The sequence below is a fragment of the Malaya genurostris genome, chromosome 2 (assembly GCF_030247185.1).
Source record: "Malaya genurostris strain Urasoe2022 chromosome 2, Malgen_1.1, whole genome shotgun sequence".
In the NCBI taxonomy this organism is placed as follows: domain Eukaryota; kingdom Metazoa; phylum Arthropoda; class Insecta; order Diptera; family Culicidae; genus Malaya; species Malaya genurostris.
In genome coordinates, this window is record NC_080571.1 from 45,169,365 (window position 1) to 45,188,996 (window position 19,632).

Consider the following 19,632-nt stretch of genomic DNA (forward strand, 5'->3'; position numbering starts at 1 on the left):
GAGATCGGTGTGTGTGTGTGTACTTTTAGAAGATATTTGAACGCGCTCAATTTTCTCAGAGATGGCTGAACCGATTTTAACAAACTTGAGCTCGTTTGAAAGCTACTGTCGGGCCATTGATCAAGTTCGAAGATCAAATGGCTGTGACTTTTGGTTCCAGATATATGATGGTATATGTGACGTAACCGACAAAACACGTTAATTTTTTACCGCTCTTATATATAAGGGTGCCAAAATTTTGGGATCACCTCTATTATCGTTAAGTTCTAGTGCTCAAAAGTTTAAGCACCTCGAAAAAAGCCTTCATGCAAAATTTGAGCTAAATCGGACATGCGTAAGAGGTGCTGCCCGGTGGTAAAGGTTTGACAATTTTCGATCTTGAAAAAGCATCATAGGGGGGAGTACATGAAATTTCCAAAATCGAACATTTTTGTTGATGCCGAAACTCTTAAAACTGCATGAAACATCGAAATTTAGTGTCATCTCAAAACAAAAATTTTTTTGAAAAAATCAACTTCTGGGACTTGGAATTTTGATATTTTTTCTAAGTCCCAAAAAGTCGATTTAAAAAAAAAAAATTTTCCGAGATGACACTAAATCTCGACGCTTCATGCAATTCTAAGCCTTTTGGAATCAAAAATTTTTTTTTTCTATTTCGAAAATTTCATGTACTCCCCCCTATGGTGATTTTTCAAGATATATGAAAATTCCACTAAGTGGACTGAGAAGGCTTTTTGCCTTTATCTATAGAAAGGTATTAGAATTGCTGGAAAAATCGACTTTTTTAGATTAGCATCACTGTTCTCATACAAATAGGGAACGCAAATGTCAAGCACTAGTTTGGAAAAATGATGCTGACTGTGTGACATAAGCATGCTTTTGTGAACTACTCGAATCAATCTGAATCAATTGGTGTCAAAATTGGTATCCGAAATTATTTAATAAAAGTATGAATTATATTTTCATGAGACTTTTATGAAAAAAGAAAAAGGCATTATCACACCACTAGGTGGATTAAGAAGGGTTTTGAATGTTATTTTTAACTTTAGCTTAAAGCCCATATTTTGGTGAAAATTTGGTTGATATGAATTGAAAAATTGAGAAGTTATAGCTTAAACAATTTAGCAAAATTTGCAAAACATCAAGTTTTTGATGAAAAAATAGTCTATATAATTCTATGCATTAAATGAAATATATTTACTCATAATGACCTTTATCCTAAAAGTAGTTGTTGTCGTGATATTTAGACATGAAAGTCAGAACTCGTTTTTTTTTTTGTTGATTTGCGCCGTTTAAACAAGTCAAACGTAACTCTTAACTTATGAAAACCATTCTTCTAAATGAAATATGAAATTGTATATGCCATGCTGTCGGTTATTAAAAAAAATGGTATGTATTGCTAGTGGTAGTCCTATACGCTTGGAATAGGTTGCGAAATCTTTTGAAACAGAAAGCCGATTACTGCGGGAGCGGGTCATTTCACCGAAAGCCATTTCGACGAAAGTCGTTTCGCCGAATGGGTCATTTCGCCGAAAGTCGTTTTGTAGGAAGAGTTATTTCGCCGAAAGGGTTATTTCGCCGATAGGGCCATTTCGCCGAAAGGCTAATTTCGCCGGAAGGTTAATTTCGACGAAAGGGTAATTTTGAATACATAACATAATTTATTAGGAAACTGCAAGTTCTAGTTATTCATCAAAATTATCTATTTGTTTTAATGTCTTCTGAATAATTGATGTGGTGCAGCCACATAACCGAAACCAAGATGGCGACGCCAGCTGTGTTGACCGCCTACCCACCGTCGTAACTGTAACCGCCTCGTTTGCCTGGTCTACTCAAAGTTAGGTTTCTTTGTTTCAGTAAGGTCCGAACGAGTGGTAGTGAGGTCGGATAGCATACGAACATAACGATGTGGCGAAGATGCATTAGATTATATTTCATCTGCAAATATAGATTATATTTCATCGGAAAACATCGCAAACAATTGTCTAGTAGATACACTAAAAAAGTCAACAAGTTTGTTAAAGGAATTCCGTTCTGGGGATCACGAATAAACCCGCAAAAATTATTCAAGTCTCTGGATCATTTCAGAAGTAAGATTGTAGATCAACAAAACGGCAGTAAACATAATCATTTCTTATTTGCCGTTTTTTAATCAATTCCAATCACGATATTACCAGTTCGGCTGAAAAGTTCGTATCGTTTAATAGAAACACACATTTTTTGCCAAAATTCATTTTTATTATTCAACATAATTGCCATCAGAGGCGATACAGCGATTATAGCGATCTTCCAACTTTTCGATACTATTTTTGTAGTACGATTTGTCCTTTGCCTCAAAATAGGCCTCAGTTTCAGCGATTACCTCTTCATTGCTTCTAAATTTTTTACCAGCGAGCATTCTCTTGAGGTCTGAGAACAGGAAAAATTCAGTGAGGGCAAAATCTAGAGAATACGGTGTATGAGGGAGCAATTCAACAGCTCCAAACACTGCTCAGAATCATCAATTCGTTGTTGTTTTTGATCGATTGTGAGCTCACGCGGCACCCATTTTGCACAAAGCTTTCTCATATCCAAATATTCGTTAAGGATATGTCCAACACGTTTCTTTGATATCTGTAGGGTGTCAACTATCTCGAACAACTTCACTTTACGATCATTGAAAATCATTTTGTGGATTTTTTTCACGTTTTCATCGGTAACAGCCTCTTTTGGACGTCCACTGCGTTCATCGTCTTCGGTGCTCATATGACCAGTACGAAATTTTGCAAACCACTTACGAATTGTTGCTTCGCCCGGTGCAGAGTCTGTATATCACTCATCAAGCCATTTTTTGGTATCGGCGGCACTTTTTTACATCAAAAAGTAGTGTCTCATCAACACACGAAATTTCTTTTTTTCCATTTTTTTTCACAATAACAAAAGTAGCTTCACTCAAAATGCAATATCTCACAAACTAATAATCAGACAGCTGGCAAATTTATATACGTATCTTTTGTAGGTTGGTACTAACTGAAAATGGTATGGATTTAATTCCAGTGGCGCCCTCTCATAGAAACGATACGAACTTTTCAGCCGATCTGTTAAGACTAATGAAAAATTCGGCGAAATGGCATTCGGTGAAATGGCTTTCGGCAAAATGATCCTGATACAATTACTGCATCGGAATGTAGTACCCTGACATTGCATTTTTATGTACATTTCATTACAACATCATTGTTAAATTTATAGGAATTTTTTCATTTGCTTGTTATAGCTACAACTATTACATATATATATATATATATATATATATATATATATATATATATATATATATATATATATATATATATATATATATATATATATATATATATATATATATATATATATATATATATATATATATATATATATATATATATATATATATATATATATATATATGAATAATTTTTATTTGGACTTTTAAATTCTTGAAGGTTGTATAAATACTAGGTACATATATATTTATAGAAACCGTTTTGAGCGATAATTGGTACGGAACAAAACGGTCGAGAGGATGGCATCATTAGGACAAACTGTGATTAACTCGTGAAAACATAGGTCGATTCAAACCAATTTTTCAAAGGTATCATATTGAAATACTTAAACGACGTTGCCGTTAAATGTTTAAGTTAAATGTTACCGAATCGATTAGTAGTAAAATTATATAAATCCATCGACAAATGACTGAGTTATAAGCCTTCAAAATTTCGTTTTCTAATCAGCAGCGCCACGAAAAGATAAATTATTAATCTTTTTGAAAATAAATAATATTGTACAACTTGATCGTGATCCGAATTTGGATACCGTCACTAATAGTAGAAATTGATCTAACCAGAATCCAGCAGTAGCAGTATGTGCCGCTGCACATGCAGGCAAGCCACTAAATAAATTTGAATTCGCAATTGAAAATAATTACTAACCGGTATAGACCACCAAGTATTGAATATTTAAATAAACCTTTGACACCCCAACAAACTAGCGATGGAACGAGAGTTCTCATTGCATAATTTACACTAGCACCGTTTCAAATGCTATCTCGTTGCGGTGCAATTATAAGCAATTAAAGCATACTGTTTAACGGTTGCACTCTAACACTGGCTCAGTTGAGATTTGCTGCCGAGTCCAAAACTAATAAATTTAGTTACAATATGTTTACATATTAGCTCCGATCGCATTGATTGCACGAATTGTAAACAATTTGAACCGACAGCGAAGCAGCATCCGAGTGTCGCGAATCTCGTGATGCCGTCATTGAAACCTCCTAATGAATGATCTCAGCGCTGTGTGGGTCTCCCAGCAAACGGCCGGCTTTGGGCAGGAATTAGAACAGCTCGTACGGACCACGCACAATTTATCATAAAACCCTGCCTGCTTTCATACGGAGCCGTGTAGTTCGTTGAGCTACTGAATCTGTTTAGTGGAGGGAAATGTGCACATACAAATTGGTGAATCAACTAGTGGCGACAACTAATTAACTGCAACCGACGAGGTCAACAATGGAGCGCACCGTTGGCAGGCGTGGGTCTCCGCAAATTGGGCCAAGGTGGCGCTATGCCATGGTGAATTCATTTGCCAAGAGTGCGTAACTTTCGCGACAACCATCGGAGATCAGACTAGACGACGATGCCATTCACGAAGCTTGCTGCAACTGATCTATGCTTACAGCCTGCCAGTGAAGCATGCAGTCAGTGAACTTGTAAAACGTCATCGTCTGACTTCAGATCCATCCATCTATTGCGGTGCGGGGACTGACTGTGTGTGAATATGTCGATCGATCGCGCTCCGGTGGACGCGGTCGGCGGCGGTACGATTGTCTGGCACTAGGCCAGACAACAATCAGACATTGGCAGAATCGTAATTGGAGTGAAAAGTGTGTCTGGCGGAGAGGATCGTTATCAGAATCGGCAATCGGCCAAGTGCAGCAATCGGTAAACAGCAGGGGGTTGAGTAACGCACCTTTCATGCAATTGCCACATTATCTCGTTGGTAATCGCATGTGCTAATGGTATTTGCATGCCAATTCGAATTCAAATTAGGTGTCAGAAATTGAGCTGAAAAAATATGCTAATGATCATACTGAAAATTGTTTAACACAACTGAAGTCCCAGCCTAAAAACTGACTAAAAGTAAATTAGTGCGCTCCTCGAGCGTCGCTATCGCGTGTTGGAAACCGAAAATCTTTGACAGTTTGTTTACACTTCCGTATAGCACAACTGGTACAAGTTAATTCAAAGTAGTCGACTACCTTTTGAAATAAAGCCGTCGAATGGTCTTCGAAAACAGAAAAAAATATTGTGCACAAATACAGGCTGACCAGAGTGCCGAAGATACCAAAAACAAATGTTTTTCGAGGAAACCCTGAATGTAGAAGTCAATCTGGGAATCTACCAAAAAAACTGGAACCAGTGATCGACAGCTGTGATCAGGAGTCTTGAAGCTAACCCCGGTATTTCGATTCGGTTCGCAGGGCTCAACGCCACCTTTCAAACACTCGACTGTAGCAAGGAAATATCGACCATAATGTTTTGAATAAAAAGCAGCTTCCCGGTCAAAAGTTTTACTCTGCGGTTGGACGGGAAGATTCAAGTTCGTGTTTGTCGACGAGTTCTCAAAGAACGCCATAAATTGGCAAACGATTTACAGTTGTAGCCTGAAAACGGAAACATTCATCACATCCTCGACGTTTATTGCCGTTCATCCAAAAGTATAGTCTTCTTTTGATTGGTTTGGCCAGCTGCCACTACGTCTGATGATGAATGAAAATATTCCCGAAATAAATCGGAATAGACAAGTGAGCAATATGTAGCTCCATAACTATTACCAGCATTGACAATTTATATATAAGCTGCGGATTGCTCGTGTGGATCTTAAGGGCTGAGGCCAGTAGATCGCGTATAACCACGTGGCTCGCTTTGCGTATTACATTTCCCTCCATGCTCTCTCGCAAATGTGCAAGATGACTCTCGATGTGGCGGGTGGCCAAGAAAGTTTTGATATTTTCGGTTACATGTTTGACTACATCACATAAAATCCAATAAAGCTACCGCTTGTTTGGCAGCCTTGCTGAGTCGATTTTATTTCTCTCTCATGTTTCGTTACGTTACCAGGATACAAGAGCAGAAAAAAATTGTGCCACCATAGAAATCGACTTACCTTCACAAAAATAACATTCACTTCATTTTTATCGTGACAACACATATGCTTTATGCACTAATCGCATTTAAATTAAATTATCTAGACATTGTCAGGATAGATTTTTGATCCATGCTTTTGAAGGCGAGATGTTTAATTAACAAATTGAAAGACGGCGTTTTCAGCTATGCAAAAAAAGACTTTCCCGATCGCTAATGTCAATGAATCATTCTGAAATTCTCACAGAATAATCGAAACTAATTTTCTAAGAGATTGTTAGTTGGGTCTTTTGATATTCGTCACCGTTTCTGAGAAAATCAGATTTGAAGCGTGAAAATAGCCCTCTAAAACGTCATAATACACACTGGCCTCAGCCCTTAAGATCTGTTTTCACTGAAGTTCTTGGATGACTGAGAACATACCTGGAATAGCTTAATATAAGCAATGTGTAGCTCTGAAAATATGAACAACAAACAAAAATAGACATTAGCCGTTGAAGTTCTTGCTGTGGTACAGTGTAATTCCTCAAGCTACGATCAGACTAGCCAGTTTATCTGTCACAGTTTATCTGCCACAGACAAGTAATTTTTCGGCAGTTTATATTTGGTCTGGCAATGTGATCACACTATTCACAGTTAAATGACTGCAACAGTCAAGTTTGACTGCCGACAGTCAATACTTTAACAGTTGTTATGTTTGACTGTGACAGACTTTTTGAGCATGTCTGTATTGTGATTACATTGATCAGACAAATAAAACTGGTTACAAACTTAAATATAGGGAGTGGGCTGTTTATTCCAGTTTTTCTGCAAAAAGTGATCACATTGGAAGAAAGTTTGTGGGGCAGAGTACTTTTCACGGAATATTGCATTATGATAAAATATCGATCTGGTCTCACAAACGGAAGTTCGTTGCGTTGCTACTTGGTGTGTTGTGTTTGGAAGCAATTAAAGAAGAAATATAAATGTGCTCCGGTTTTTTTACCTTTTTTATAAATATCAAAAATAGGTATAAATTTGCTAGTAGCTAAAAATTATTTATTAATCAAGTATGAAGTGAGCGTGTTTTTGTCAAAATGAAACGTTTATTTTGAATGACAAAAAAATAGTCGAAATAGTGACCATCTTTCTGGCAATTTGTGGATACCTCTAGAATCGGACATCCCATTTTCGAATTCTTCGTAGGAATTGAAATGGTGCAAAGTCAATGCGTGGCTATTCGATAGCTTGGTTTTCACTGATTTAGTGTCATTTGATACAAATAGTATACAGAAATGAATGAATACGACGGTGAGGGAGAAACTCCCAGTAAAGTGCTTTGATTGTATCCTTCCTGAACTTTGAAACTGATTTTGATTTGACTCTGCAGTATTTTTCTTCAAATGCAAACATAATTCTAATGCTTTCCCCAAATCATCTCTTTCTAATACAAAATTCGACAATTTTTGAATGATGAAATTATACGATGTTGTTTGTTCTATGACTATGATGTATATTTGATATGTTTAGCAGATGTCATAACAACAACAAAAATTGAGATTCTTTCACATCATATGTTCATTATATACACGTTTGTGTCTCACAAATACGGGTATATCTGCTATTACTAAAAAATCCAGAGTCTCACCGAGATCAAAAGCGTACAAAAATATGTTTCGCAATTGTTAAGTATTTTTCACGCAACAAATACATTTTCAATAAATTGTAAATGGAGCGGTAGATTCAAAAATCAAATGCAATGAAAATCGATAGAATCATCCTACCTCCGTAAATATGACAATTAATGAGTTGAAATTTTGGGAAGGTTGTCTCCAGTCCAAACTCTTTCAAATATGGTATAACGGTATGAATTCACTTTGAGGCAGAGTTCAGATTTTGACAGATCCATAATTTTATTACCAAACGCTTTGTAATCAATTCAATTATCGAACTAATGAACGAACGATAAGCTATTGGAAATTCGGTAAATATTTATAAAATCTAGAAAAAAAATTCAAATAAGTACATTTTCTTTCACCGTTCAGCATTTTTTAATTTGGAGTAGTTAATACTTTTTTCACTAATTCTTTATTTAATTTTTCATAATTACTTCATCCAAGTACAAAGCAAAACGTTCCAGTACTATGCTTCTGGAGATCCGTTGCACTTTATCGTGAAGGAGGAGCTCGAAAAATTCAGTAGTAATTTCTATTAAGAATTCTACGAAATATGCGATAAGCTTCATTATTTCGACCAGAAATGACGACATTGACAACGCGGTTCGGTGAGAAGCTAGTACACGTGGTTAAGAGATAGAATTGGGGACCAATACTCGTTAATCGATTTCGATCGATTTTAAGTACTTTTTTGTAAAATAAACAATATTTGTGTAAAAAACTAAAGAGCCACAGCATCATATACAAGGAGCCTTGGGCTATTCCCGGATTCCTGATTCTGAAATAGTGGTCGTAGAGGTCGCTTGACTGATATTCACAAATTTAGGTGAAAATAAAAGGCCAAAACTCCTGAGCTTCTGAACTTTGCGCGGATGCTCGGTGTTTAAAATTTCATTTTTGCCATTTCCAAAATTATAAATATTTAAAATTTAAACCCTCGTTTAAAGTACGATGGCCGAATCATATAAAATCTTATAAAATTGACTAAAATCAATACAGTTAGTAAGTCATGTTAACATATGGTCATTCGAACCGACCTCATTTACACCGGTTGCAGAAGTACCTGCAATAGCAAAACTGTTTCATTTTGTTGGTTGTGCTAATTGTTTTTTTTTGTTTTCTTTCAAAAAGCAATAAAAATTATTTCGAAGAATATCACATATATGAGAATGTGAGAATATGAGTAATACGAGAAAGCCATCAATACACCACTAGGTAGATTAAAACAGGTTTTTTATTACTATATGCGCCCTTATTCTGAATAACGTCGTATCGTTTTTTCGCTCGTATTTAATTTGTATTCCCCATAACGCTAGCAAAATCAAAGGTAGCTATGATTCGATCGAACCACATTCGATCGAAAAACCAATACGTCGTTATTCAGAATAAGGGCGATGGTTTCTACACATTAGAAAATAATTGATCACGAAACCAACCCTCTTGGGGAAAACCACGTGTACTCGCTCCTCACACTGGTGCTGGAACGTTTTGTTTTGTGTTTGGATGAAATAAACAAGTTTTTGGTTGTCATAGAATCTGTGGCAGACAACTTCTGCACAACAGTTTCAGAAACAGTCAAATTTGTCTGTACAGTCATCAACTGTTTGTCTGTCAACTATGATCACACTGTGATTACATTGTCACAGATAATCTGCACACTTTGACTGCATACAGATGGACAGTCAAGCCGATTTTGACTGCGTGTAGACAACTGCGAACCGATTACACTATGATACAGACAAACTGCACAAGTTTGTGCAAATAAACTAGAATTTACGTATTTTTGACGCGAAAAATTTCAAATAACGCCATGTTTTATTTAATATAGACGAAATTTAATTTACGCACTCCCGACTTTGTCTAGTTTTTGAGGCCATCGTTTGGCAGTCAAAATTTATTTTGTTGGGACGGTTTGTTGTTGTTTTTTTTTCTACAAAAATAGTGTGGAAATTGGGTGTTATCTTCAAATAAATAAAGTATTGCTATGCTACGCATGATAGAAGTATTCTACTTCCAAAAATATCGCTGAAGCTTTTGTCAAATTTTTTTTTTCAATCTTGAATAAATAATAAACTTTCATTGGGTATGAACTAAAATAATCTTTTCAATTTGTAAACAACTATGTGGAGATTTTTTTTTATTTTGCATCATCGCACCAAATGATTAAAAACACTTTACCCTATAATTCTGGAACCAGAAGTCGAACCCGGATGCAGTTAAACAGCAACCTGATTTTTTTGAGTCTAAATATGTGGAAATTAATAAAGTCATCTATGAGAAAATTGAGTGAGTCTCGTTTCAGAGTTTTTGACCACTGTTTTCGGTACTTCTAGAACCGAGAACTGGGAACCAGTATAGCCAAGATCGATTCGTTTAGTAAGTTACTAATATAGCCTACACATTGAATCAGTTTTGAGTTAAATCTAGAAGAATGTTACCCTTTTTTGCATCGTCGCTCTAAATGACGGTTTGAAATTCTAAACACACTTCACCCTATGAAGCATGATGAAATTTAATAGCAGTCTATGGGACCTTGGATTTTTTTTTATTTTATGACTCATTATTTGACACATACTCACACACATACATTGCTAAGATCGATGAACTGTGTCGAATAATATAGAACACTTAGCTCTTCGGGCGAATTTTCATTAGTCAATTTTTCAAATGATTGTATAAACTTTCTCTATGAGAAAGGTAATAAGTGTACTTTTATAGAAAAGCATCGTTATCATGATTTTGTAATGACACTAACAAGTAGGTACAAATTGAATAAAAGATTTACAAATGTACATATTTTTCACCAGAAAAATATAGATTTAAATGTGACAACCCTGGACGCTGTACGAAATTGAACAAAGCACGCTGCGAACGGAACAAAGCCGCACGTACCGTCGCGTACCAGTTTTGCATCGTCATTTTGAATGACGATTTGAATGTTTTGACACTCATCGCCCTATAAATTCGAAACTGGAAGTCGGATCTGGAGGAAGTATATTTAAAGAGAGCTTTAATTTGAAGCATGATTCGTGAAAATCGGTTTAACCGTTACTGAGAAATCGAAGTGAGTTCCGTTGTAGGAGATTATGGGTGCTTTCATCGGACTAACGGTCATTTTTTTCTTAAAGAGCCGCAACATCCGCGTATATTGCGTCGGTGTGCATAACAGAGACGTCAAATTTCCTCAATGGAACCTAGTGGTCTTATTATTTGTATTCGGTATTATGTTCAATCACATGTTCGAAAACTCAACGCTTTTTCAAATTTACTCAAATTTTGACGTATTGTTCCAGTTTACAAATTTGTGTAATCTCAACTCAAATCATGAGTTCTCTTCAATGAGCCTGCGGGTGAAAACGTTCGGTCGCATGCTTCGATGAAAAATTGAAATAACTGGCAGTTTGTTTCCTGTATGCTTAACGAGTGTTACACCCGGGAAAGTTAAAAAAAATCACGTGCCAATTGCTTTTCCCGTTTCTGAAGTAAGGAAAAACAATCACCTCAAAGAAACCACATGCAGTTTTTATTTACCGTTTTTTCGCTCAACCGATTGATAATGATGGTAAAACCGCCGATGCACATTGTTGCACTATGATGCAATTTCATCAGCAGAAGCAGCACCTTCCTGGTCTGCACGAGGAGCAGGTAAGTGTTGGTTAATCCTCATCATAAACTGTCACACGAGTTAATCAATATTTCGCCTGACTGCACGTTTCTGTCGGTAAATACGGAAAACAGTTGCAGTTCTTTGTTCAACTAGGAATGCATTCGTCATTTCATTTCATTCAGAAATGCAAAAAAATAAAGGATCGTCAAATCCAATGCGGCGCGATTCAAGTCGATTCTGGGTTATGCATATTTTGTAAACAGAATTACAAAGACAAATCAGGATGTCAGTTACAGTAAAGTCATGACTGAGTCAAGAGAAGGCGAAGTAGGCCTTGCCCTTCGATGCTACGCAACTAATTACCACTGTCTGGCCGTAATATTCATAAACTCTAGTTCTAAATTCGTTAAGCATTTTTCGTCGACAGTCATTTTCCCTCTACGGGCTCAAACAACTCCATTTCTATAGGTAATGGTCATCGTTTACCAGCTCTCACAGCCATCAAACGATCCACAGTCGATAAATTTACTACCCCTAGCGCCGTCAGCTCTGTACGTCATGCATAAACCTTTACGACTGTCAGTTTCAAAGCACACATTCACCGTATGCAGTCAGCCACCTCCCCTTCGCTCATAGTTAGTTAATTTGCATGTACATATGACCGATCGCCCAGTCACCGATAGGACTCGCGCAATGCACCGATCAATGTCAAGTCACGGCTCGTTTCACCAAAGACCACACTAAGATGGAAAATTGTATCTTTCCCAATCACTATGCTATGCTGGCTTTTGCTCTTCGATATCATACTCCACCACCACCACCACCATCGGAACCACTCACTACCAATCAATTTGCAAACATAACCTTATTCATCAATCCCCAGCCCGCCAATGCCCGCCTGCATCCCAGTTATTCCGAAGCCTTCCTAGTAATGTAGACATCACCGCAGGAAGTATCGAGCTTAATTAAGACATTCTCATTAGAATAAATTTCTCATTCACTCCGGAGTATGTGATTTATCTGAATACTCATCGGAAATAATGAGCACCTTTCGGGGAGCGGCACTTTCGAGTCAGACAAAGTTTCCCCAACCTACCCCGCCAGTGAATACTGCGATCGGTTCCGGACCAGCCGAAGAGGAATCAGTGAACAAATTGATTAATTGCCAAAATTTGCTTTATTCACATGACTTATAATCTAAAGTTTGTCCTTTTTCATTGCTTTCGGTCGGGATCGGTTTTTTTTCTGTGTGTGTATATGTTTACGGTCGATAATCACTGGGTGTGGTAGCAGTCCTTCGGGATGTTGAACTTGACCGTCTTGCTAACGGAACGGGAGCTCAGATCCGGATTGTAGCCCTTGGAGATTTGGTTCTTGTACAGTTTGGTGGCCGGATCGTTGCTGTTGCGACAGTGAACGTCGTAGTATTTCGGGGTCTTCTCGGAAGCCTTGCACTGAGATCGGCAAGCCGGCAGCGGGCGCATTGTGAAACAGGTTTGGTCACCCTGTTCGATGATCTGGTGCTGGTGTTGCATCTCGCACTGCTTCACTGTATGGCTTTGCTTTTGCGGGTGGTATTCCTTCTCTTCCGAGGAACTTGAGCTGGAGTTGGAATCCGAGTTGGATTCAGACGATGACGAGGAAGATGACGACGAGGACGACGAAGAGGAAGATGAGGACGAGGACGAGGAGGAGCTAGATGAGGAAGATGACGAGCTGTCGTCGTTGACGTAGTGGTTGTAGTTGCGATAACGCTTACGTCCGGCTTCCTGCTCGCTGATGATGTTTCCGTAGTAGTATTCCTGCTTGTAGCATTGGTCCTGAGATTCCTGCTGGTAGGCAATGTTGTAAGCTTGGGCAGGTCCGGAGCAGTTCTGGCCGGTGATGGCGTACGAAGCGGCAAAGTGTTCCGGCTTCTTCATGTAGCACTGGTTGGGTGAAACGAAGTCATCGTAGTTTTCGCCATTGTTGGTTCCGCACAGACCAACGAAATCGTTGTAGTACGATTGGTCGGCGTAGATCCGGGCACGGTAACCATCGTAGGTAATCTTAATATCGTCATCGCGGATGCTGATCTCCAACTCCTTGCCGGGACGAGCGTGAGCACGGATCAACGGTTGATCGTTCTGATCGTTGGTGTACAACTCGACGGCGTATTTCTCGTGGATCTGCTGGGGCTTTCCGTTGATGTAGACAGCTGGTAGTTCGGCACCGTTCGGGATGATGTCGATGTTGTAGTCATTCTGCTTGTACTGACCGAGCACAACCTTGAAGTACACTTCCTTGTTGGGTCCGGAGCGGGCCAAGATGGTAACCTGTTCATCCTCGTCGAATCCATTCTTGAAACGGTACTCGCTGTCGGCATTCTGGAAGTGGGACTGCTGAGCGTAGTAGTCGTAGTCAGGCTTCACAGTATGCAACACGGCATGCCAGCACTCTCCCATTTCGTAGTCGTAGGTGTTTCCGTCGAAGGTATCGATGTATTTGGCGGATACAGCGCAGGAAGCTAAAGAAGGAAAAAAATTAGGACCAGTAAACGTAGCAAGTTATCGCGTAACTTACGTTGGTTATCTCCGCGGTACGCATGAGAGGCAAGTCGTTCAGTGATGTCCATTTCGGGATGCATAGCTGCGGCGTAACGAGCATATTCGTTTTCGATCGGATGGTTCTCGATTTCGAAGGCATAGTCTGGAGCGTAGAACGAAGCGTTGTAGTAGTCGCCGTAGGGAGTCATCTCGAAGTTGACCTGATACTGATTGCTCTTGCCCTTGTGGTAGTGGTTCGGGGTAAAGTAAGGATAGGTCTTGTGTTGGATATAGTCAGCCAAGTGGTAAGTCCAATTCTTGGCGTAGGAGTCGACATTCTTGACCTCAATGTTGAATTGATACTGATCCAGATAGTTAGCCTGGCGGGTAGCGTTCTCACATTCTTGCAGTTGGTAATATCCGTTGTCCATTTGCTGCTTGCAACGCTGACCGACGTCGGAGATGCGTAGGTAATGGCGGTACTCATCCGATTGGGACATCTTACCCTTCATGGAGATCTGAGCTCCACCCTGGCAACGCTCGCCGTAAGCCAATTCATAGCGCATCGAAGAGCTGGCATCGTAGTTCAAAGCATTGATGAAGTTCAGTTTTGGTACATTCGGGAACTCATTCTGGGCCGAGAGGCACATCTGGAACTGTTTGGCCTTGTTCGATTGGCTGTAGGGACTGCCCGAGATGAACAACAAGAGGCGGGACTTCTCGTCGACTGGGCTATCGGCGTAAGCAGCCGTAACCACGTACTCACTCTTCTTTTGATGGCCTTCGAACGTGACTCCAATATCGTGAACTGCAACATCGCTATTTCTAATTCCGGCAGCGGCATTCTTGATGAACTGTTCCTGGCGACGGTGGCTTCCCGGGTTGAAGTCGAAGGGTTGAGCGTAGTTGTTTTCGTTGTAGTATCCAGCGTATGCATGACGTCCCTTCGGGTGTTTTACATCGGACTCCTGGTAGTCTTTACTGAAATCACCTTCCTTGTAGTGATAGGCGAGCTTCATGGACTTGGCATTGCTACGCTGAGCGTCGTGATAAACATTGATCTGATGGTAGTGGTAGGTTTGTGCCGCCATTGGGTACAGCACAGCCGCCGCCCAATCGTAATCTTGTAACAATTCTTGGACACGTCCATAGTTGAGGAAATCACTGTCATACTTAGCGTAGACACGGATAGCAACACCAGTCATCTGATCTCCAACTGTTTTCTCGTAGGTTTTGGTCGTTTGCTCTTCGTCATGTACAATGTGGGCATTCGGACTTTCAGCAATCGGACGAATATCGGTGATATCCTTGTATCCAGTGTATGGCCAAGAGCTCAAATGGAACAGCAAGTGATCTTCCTTAGGTTCGAGGAACTCCAGTTCCATTTCGTATTCGTCATTATCGAAGTCTAGGTCAAAATCAACGCTGAATGGTAAATAGGCCTGAATCTTCTTCTGGTAACCAGCGATGTATCGTTGATGATCGAATGGAGTAACGAATCCAACCTTGGCATCAACCAAACGATGATAAAGCAGGTTAGCATCGACTGATCCGTTAACAGCACGTGGCCAATGGACGTATTCATCATTTTCATTCTCTGGGTGTCCGGCAGCCTTCTTGTTGATGGCCGGATGTGTCTTGACGGTGGCTTCCGTTTCAATCTTGACAACGGTTGGCGTCTTCAGGGTGTACACGAACGGGAAACCGGATGCCAACGGGAATGCTAGGGTAACGGCTTGCTGCTGGTAGAACTTGGTGATGTTCAACGTCGCGCCATCTTCCAAATCTCGGGCCCACTGTTTCAGCCGGCGTGGGATATTTTCGATGGTTTGATTATCGAAGGCGTAGAAGTAATCCGAATCGAACATTCTCATCATGATCTGTCCCTCCAGCTCTTCGGCATCCTCGGCGTCAATGTCCAAAAGCTTGGCAATGCGAGTGGTCGACCATTTCTGCGGGTCCTTCTCGCTGAACTCGTTCTTGTTGTACTTCTGGTAGTAATCGTCCTGTGGTCCATGAGATTTGCTGTACTTTTCATAGTATTCGCTCTTCTTGTTCGGGTACTGCTTGTAGTACTTGTAGTAGTAATCGGCCGACTTGTAGTCATCCTGAATACTTGATGTGTCGTACTGCTTGTCCACCAGATCCAAGAAGCTTTCCATGCTCGAAACCAGATAGTAGAAAGTGCTGTAACGCTTCTGACCTCCATAGTTCTGTCGCAGCTGATAGAACAGTCCACTTGGTAAGTAATGATCATCCGAAGCAATCTGTGCCACCTGCATACGATAAGACATTTCCAAGTTTTCGAATGCATAGTCACGAATGTAAGATGAAGAATATTGCAGACTGTAGTCATCTGGATTCAGCAATTTAACGGCAGCCTTAGCATTCTCAGCAAGATCATCATCATCATCATTATCATCATATTCATCAGCTTGAGCGGCATGTTCCAGCGAGCTCTTAACGGCGGCACGAACATATTCGCTGGGGTCCTGGTGGGTGTACTCAGCCATACGCTGAAGCATCTCTGCTGGTGGATTGGTACGCATCAGCATGAACACGGCAGCGGCACGAATCTCATGACGATCGGCGGCATTCTGGTAAACCTTGTACAACACAGACCGGGACAGTTTGGGGTAATTTTCAGCCAATCGATCCATGGCAGCAACCATAGCCAGACGCTGGTAGTCACTGACGCGAATCTTTCCTTCCATGTATGGTTCGAAGACGTTCAGGATTTCCGGATGACCGAGATTTCCAAGAGCACGCACGTAAACCTGGATATCGATGCTGTCGGCTTCGTTGACGGCTTCTCGCAGTTGATGAGCTAACCATGGGACGATTTTATGGGCAACGATCTTGTAGTCCGAATCAGCCAAACGACCAAAGCTCTGAACTGGGTAGTAGTTGTACGCTGAACGGTTATTGACTTGAGCATTGTTCACAAAGTTGGTGTAGGACATCAAAGCCGTAGTGTTCAGACCATCTTGGCTACGTACAGCATTGGATGTGACCATCAGGAAGAATTCGTGCATCAGTGATTCCGTTGGGTAGCGGATGGAGTGCTGCAGGGTGGCGATGACGCTAGCGGCCTCATGGCCTCGTAGTTTCTTCTCTTCGACGTATTCCTTGATGACCTTGAAAGCCGGTGGAGTTCCCGCATCAGCCAAAGCATCGCGGAAAGTGTTCCATGCATCGACGCGTTTGCTAAACTTCTCACTGTGGTTGTTACCTTCCTCCCGTTCCTTCTGGGAGACGAAGTATTTCTGGGCGGCATCGTAGATTTCCTGATATTCCATGGTGCGAATGACGCGACCCAAGATGTTGAATTTGCTCAAGGTGTTGGCCTTCGGCATGTTGGATGGATTCTGCAGGTCATCGGCAATTTCCTGGACAAGCTTGTCAACAGTACGAGCACCATCGACATTGCGGGCAAGCTGAACGTTGTGTCCCTTGTAACCAGTGTAGTACGGCAGCAGGGGAGCCTCCGGAGCGTCCTTATAGTTCTGGGGAGCTGGTTGGTGGTACGCTTCCTCGCTGCTCAGCGAATCGGACTCCGATGATGACGAGGACGACGACGACGACGACGATGAAGAAGATGATGACGAAGAAGAAGACGATGAAGACGAAGACGATGACGACGAAGAAGAGGAAGACGATGACGACGAAGAAGATGAATTGTTGTTCTGGCCATTCTTAGTCTCCGTAGATTCCGATGAGCTGGACGAAGAAGACGAGGAATCGTCCGAGCTGCTCGAATCGGATGAGGTATCGTTGTTACGGCTCAAACGGTACTGGTCCATCTTGTAGGCTTGGTAGTATTTCTTTTCCTTCTCGGCATTGAGGTCACGGCGTTGACGGCTTACGGTATTCTTCTGTTGTTCTTTGTTGTTGTTCTTGGCTTGTTCGGCTGGGCTGATTTTAGGGTTTTCCTTCGACTCCGAGCTTGAGCTGCTGGAATCCGAGGAGCTGGAGGAATCGGAAGAGCCCGACGAAGACTCGGAGGATGACGACGACGACGAGTCTGACGATGAGGAGGAGGAAGACGACGACGAGGACGATGATGAAGACGATGACGACGAGGAATCCGTTTCGTTGGCTGGACGAACATTGTTCTTCTTATCGCTGGGCATGTTGTAGCTGTAGACCAGATCAACATACACCTGACGGTCATCGGCTGGGCCTTGTGGAATCTTGCGGTAAGCCTGAACTTCGTTGAGCGATGCGTTGACCTGTGAGATGACCATAGCCTTCTCTTGATTAACCAGGGACGGAGCAATCACAACTTTGTTCGTGGTGCTTGCCGATTGGATGGTGTAGTTGTACCAGTCACCGGTGAGGAACATGCGAGACACGGCAGATTTCGAGGCGACATTTCCCATTTGGTTGGTGTTTGGCTTGAAGTCGCTATCGCCACTGAAACCGAAGTGGTATCCCATGCGTTGATCGCAGTTATCGTAGTTCAAAGTCTTCACAACTTCGAAGATATACTGACCATCTTCGCGTAGTTGCGGTTGTGGGACCCATTCTGGGTTGGATTGAGCAATGTACTCCGGAACAGCGTTGACATCGTACAAAGTTTCGCAATTGCCAGTGACCGATGGTTCCATGACCTTGTAGGCTCCGGTGAAGGAGTTGTTCTCCGGCAGTTGGTTGTATTTGGAGTTGATCTTGTTGGATCCATTGGTATCCAGCTGGAGCTGGCTGATCCAAGCCTTCAGAACATTGACTTCGTTATTGGGAACGGTTTGTTCGACGTACAGACCCTTGATATAACCCTTGTGGTAGCGAATTCCGAATGGTTTGGAGCTCATCGGCCATGGTCGGTATTTCAGATCACGCTCCTGCAAATCAGTTCGGTATCCCTGAGGCAAACGCTCGTTCAAAACGGCGTACTCTGCGTTCTCGATATGGCCAACCACGTAGTTCGGTTCCTTGGGTCGCAGTACCAAGCGGGCACGGGAGTAAACTCCGGTCCACTGGTCATCGAGATCGTGCAGAGCCGTCAGCGTCATGGAAGTCACATTGTAGACGTATTCACGGTTCGCTTCCCAGGCGCCATACTCGTAGCCAGTTTTGTTCTCCGGTCGGCTGTAGTAAAACTCATTTTTGTAGTCGTACTGGTAGGCAGCACTGATCCCCACTATGGAGAAAAACAGGAGGCAAGAATTTGTTAAAACATTGTTGTCTATAACTTCGAAAGGGTTGTACTTACCAAAAGCGAGGAGTAGAATTTTCCCAATCATTCTCGCTCGAATCCTAAACCGTTTCTCTTGATAGTTGTTCACTGATGAAATGAAGAACTCAAGTGTGACGATTGGAACCCAACGATCATATTTTATATGAAATTAAACCGCTGAATTGACAAATCAGAGGATCTTTCGAGACTGATAACAAATTCATTCATGATGAATTTCAGGTAACACAAAAAAAAGCATCCCGGACAATAACCACCTCCCGGTTGCATCCAGTGATAAAGATGTTCATGACCGCGAATAACCGGAATGTGATTACTAGATTTGATAACGCGCTAATCGCTGGAAAAATGTTGCAATAACGATGCAGTATTGCAACAGAAACCATTCATTCGGGCGGATTCCCAACGTCAGCTATTTTGGGATCACGCTCGTATTTTCCGTTTGCTCTTGCAAAGCGAGATCATCGAAGGCAGAGCACCCCGACGCACT

The 19,632-nt window shown here is 41.2% G+C and overlaps 2 protein-coding genes across 4 annotated transcripts in view; both read right to left on the reverse strand.

The window, feature by feature from the left end:
- Positions 1 to 19,632, reverse strand: part of LOC131429877 (A disintegrin and metalloproteinase with thrombospondin motifs 9) — a 589,623-nt gene that overhangs the window by 259,291 nt on the left and 310,700 nt on the right. The window lies entirely within an intron of this gene.
- LOC131429874 (vitellogenin-A1-like) lies at positions 12,592 to 19,595 on the reverse strand. 2 transcript variants are annotated; one of them, XM_058594309.1, is made up of 3 exons: positions 19,161 to 19,595; positions 13,983 to 19,088; positions 12,592 to 13,926 (listed from the first exon to the last, which is right to left on the reverse strand). In XM_058594309.1, the coding sequence occupies exons 1-3, from the start codon at positions 19,189 to 19,191 to the stop codon at positions 12,695 to 12,697; spliced, it is 6,369 nt and encodes a 2,122-aa protein (XP_058450292.1). In that variant the 5' UTR covers positions 19,192 to 19,595; the 3' UTR covers positions 12,592 to 12,694. The 2 variants fall into 2 exon arrangements, with proteins under 2 accessions (XP_058450292.1, XP_058450291.1); XM_058594308.1 differs by having other exon boundaries at positions 13,983 to 19,595.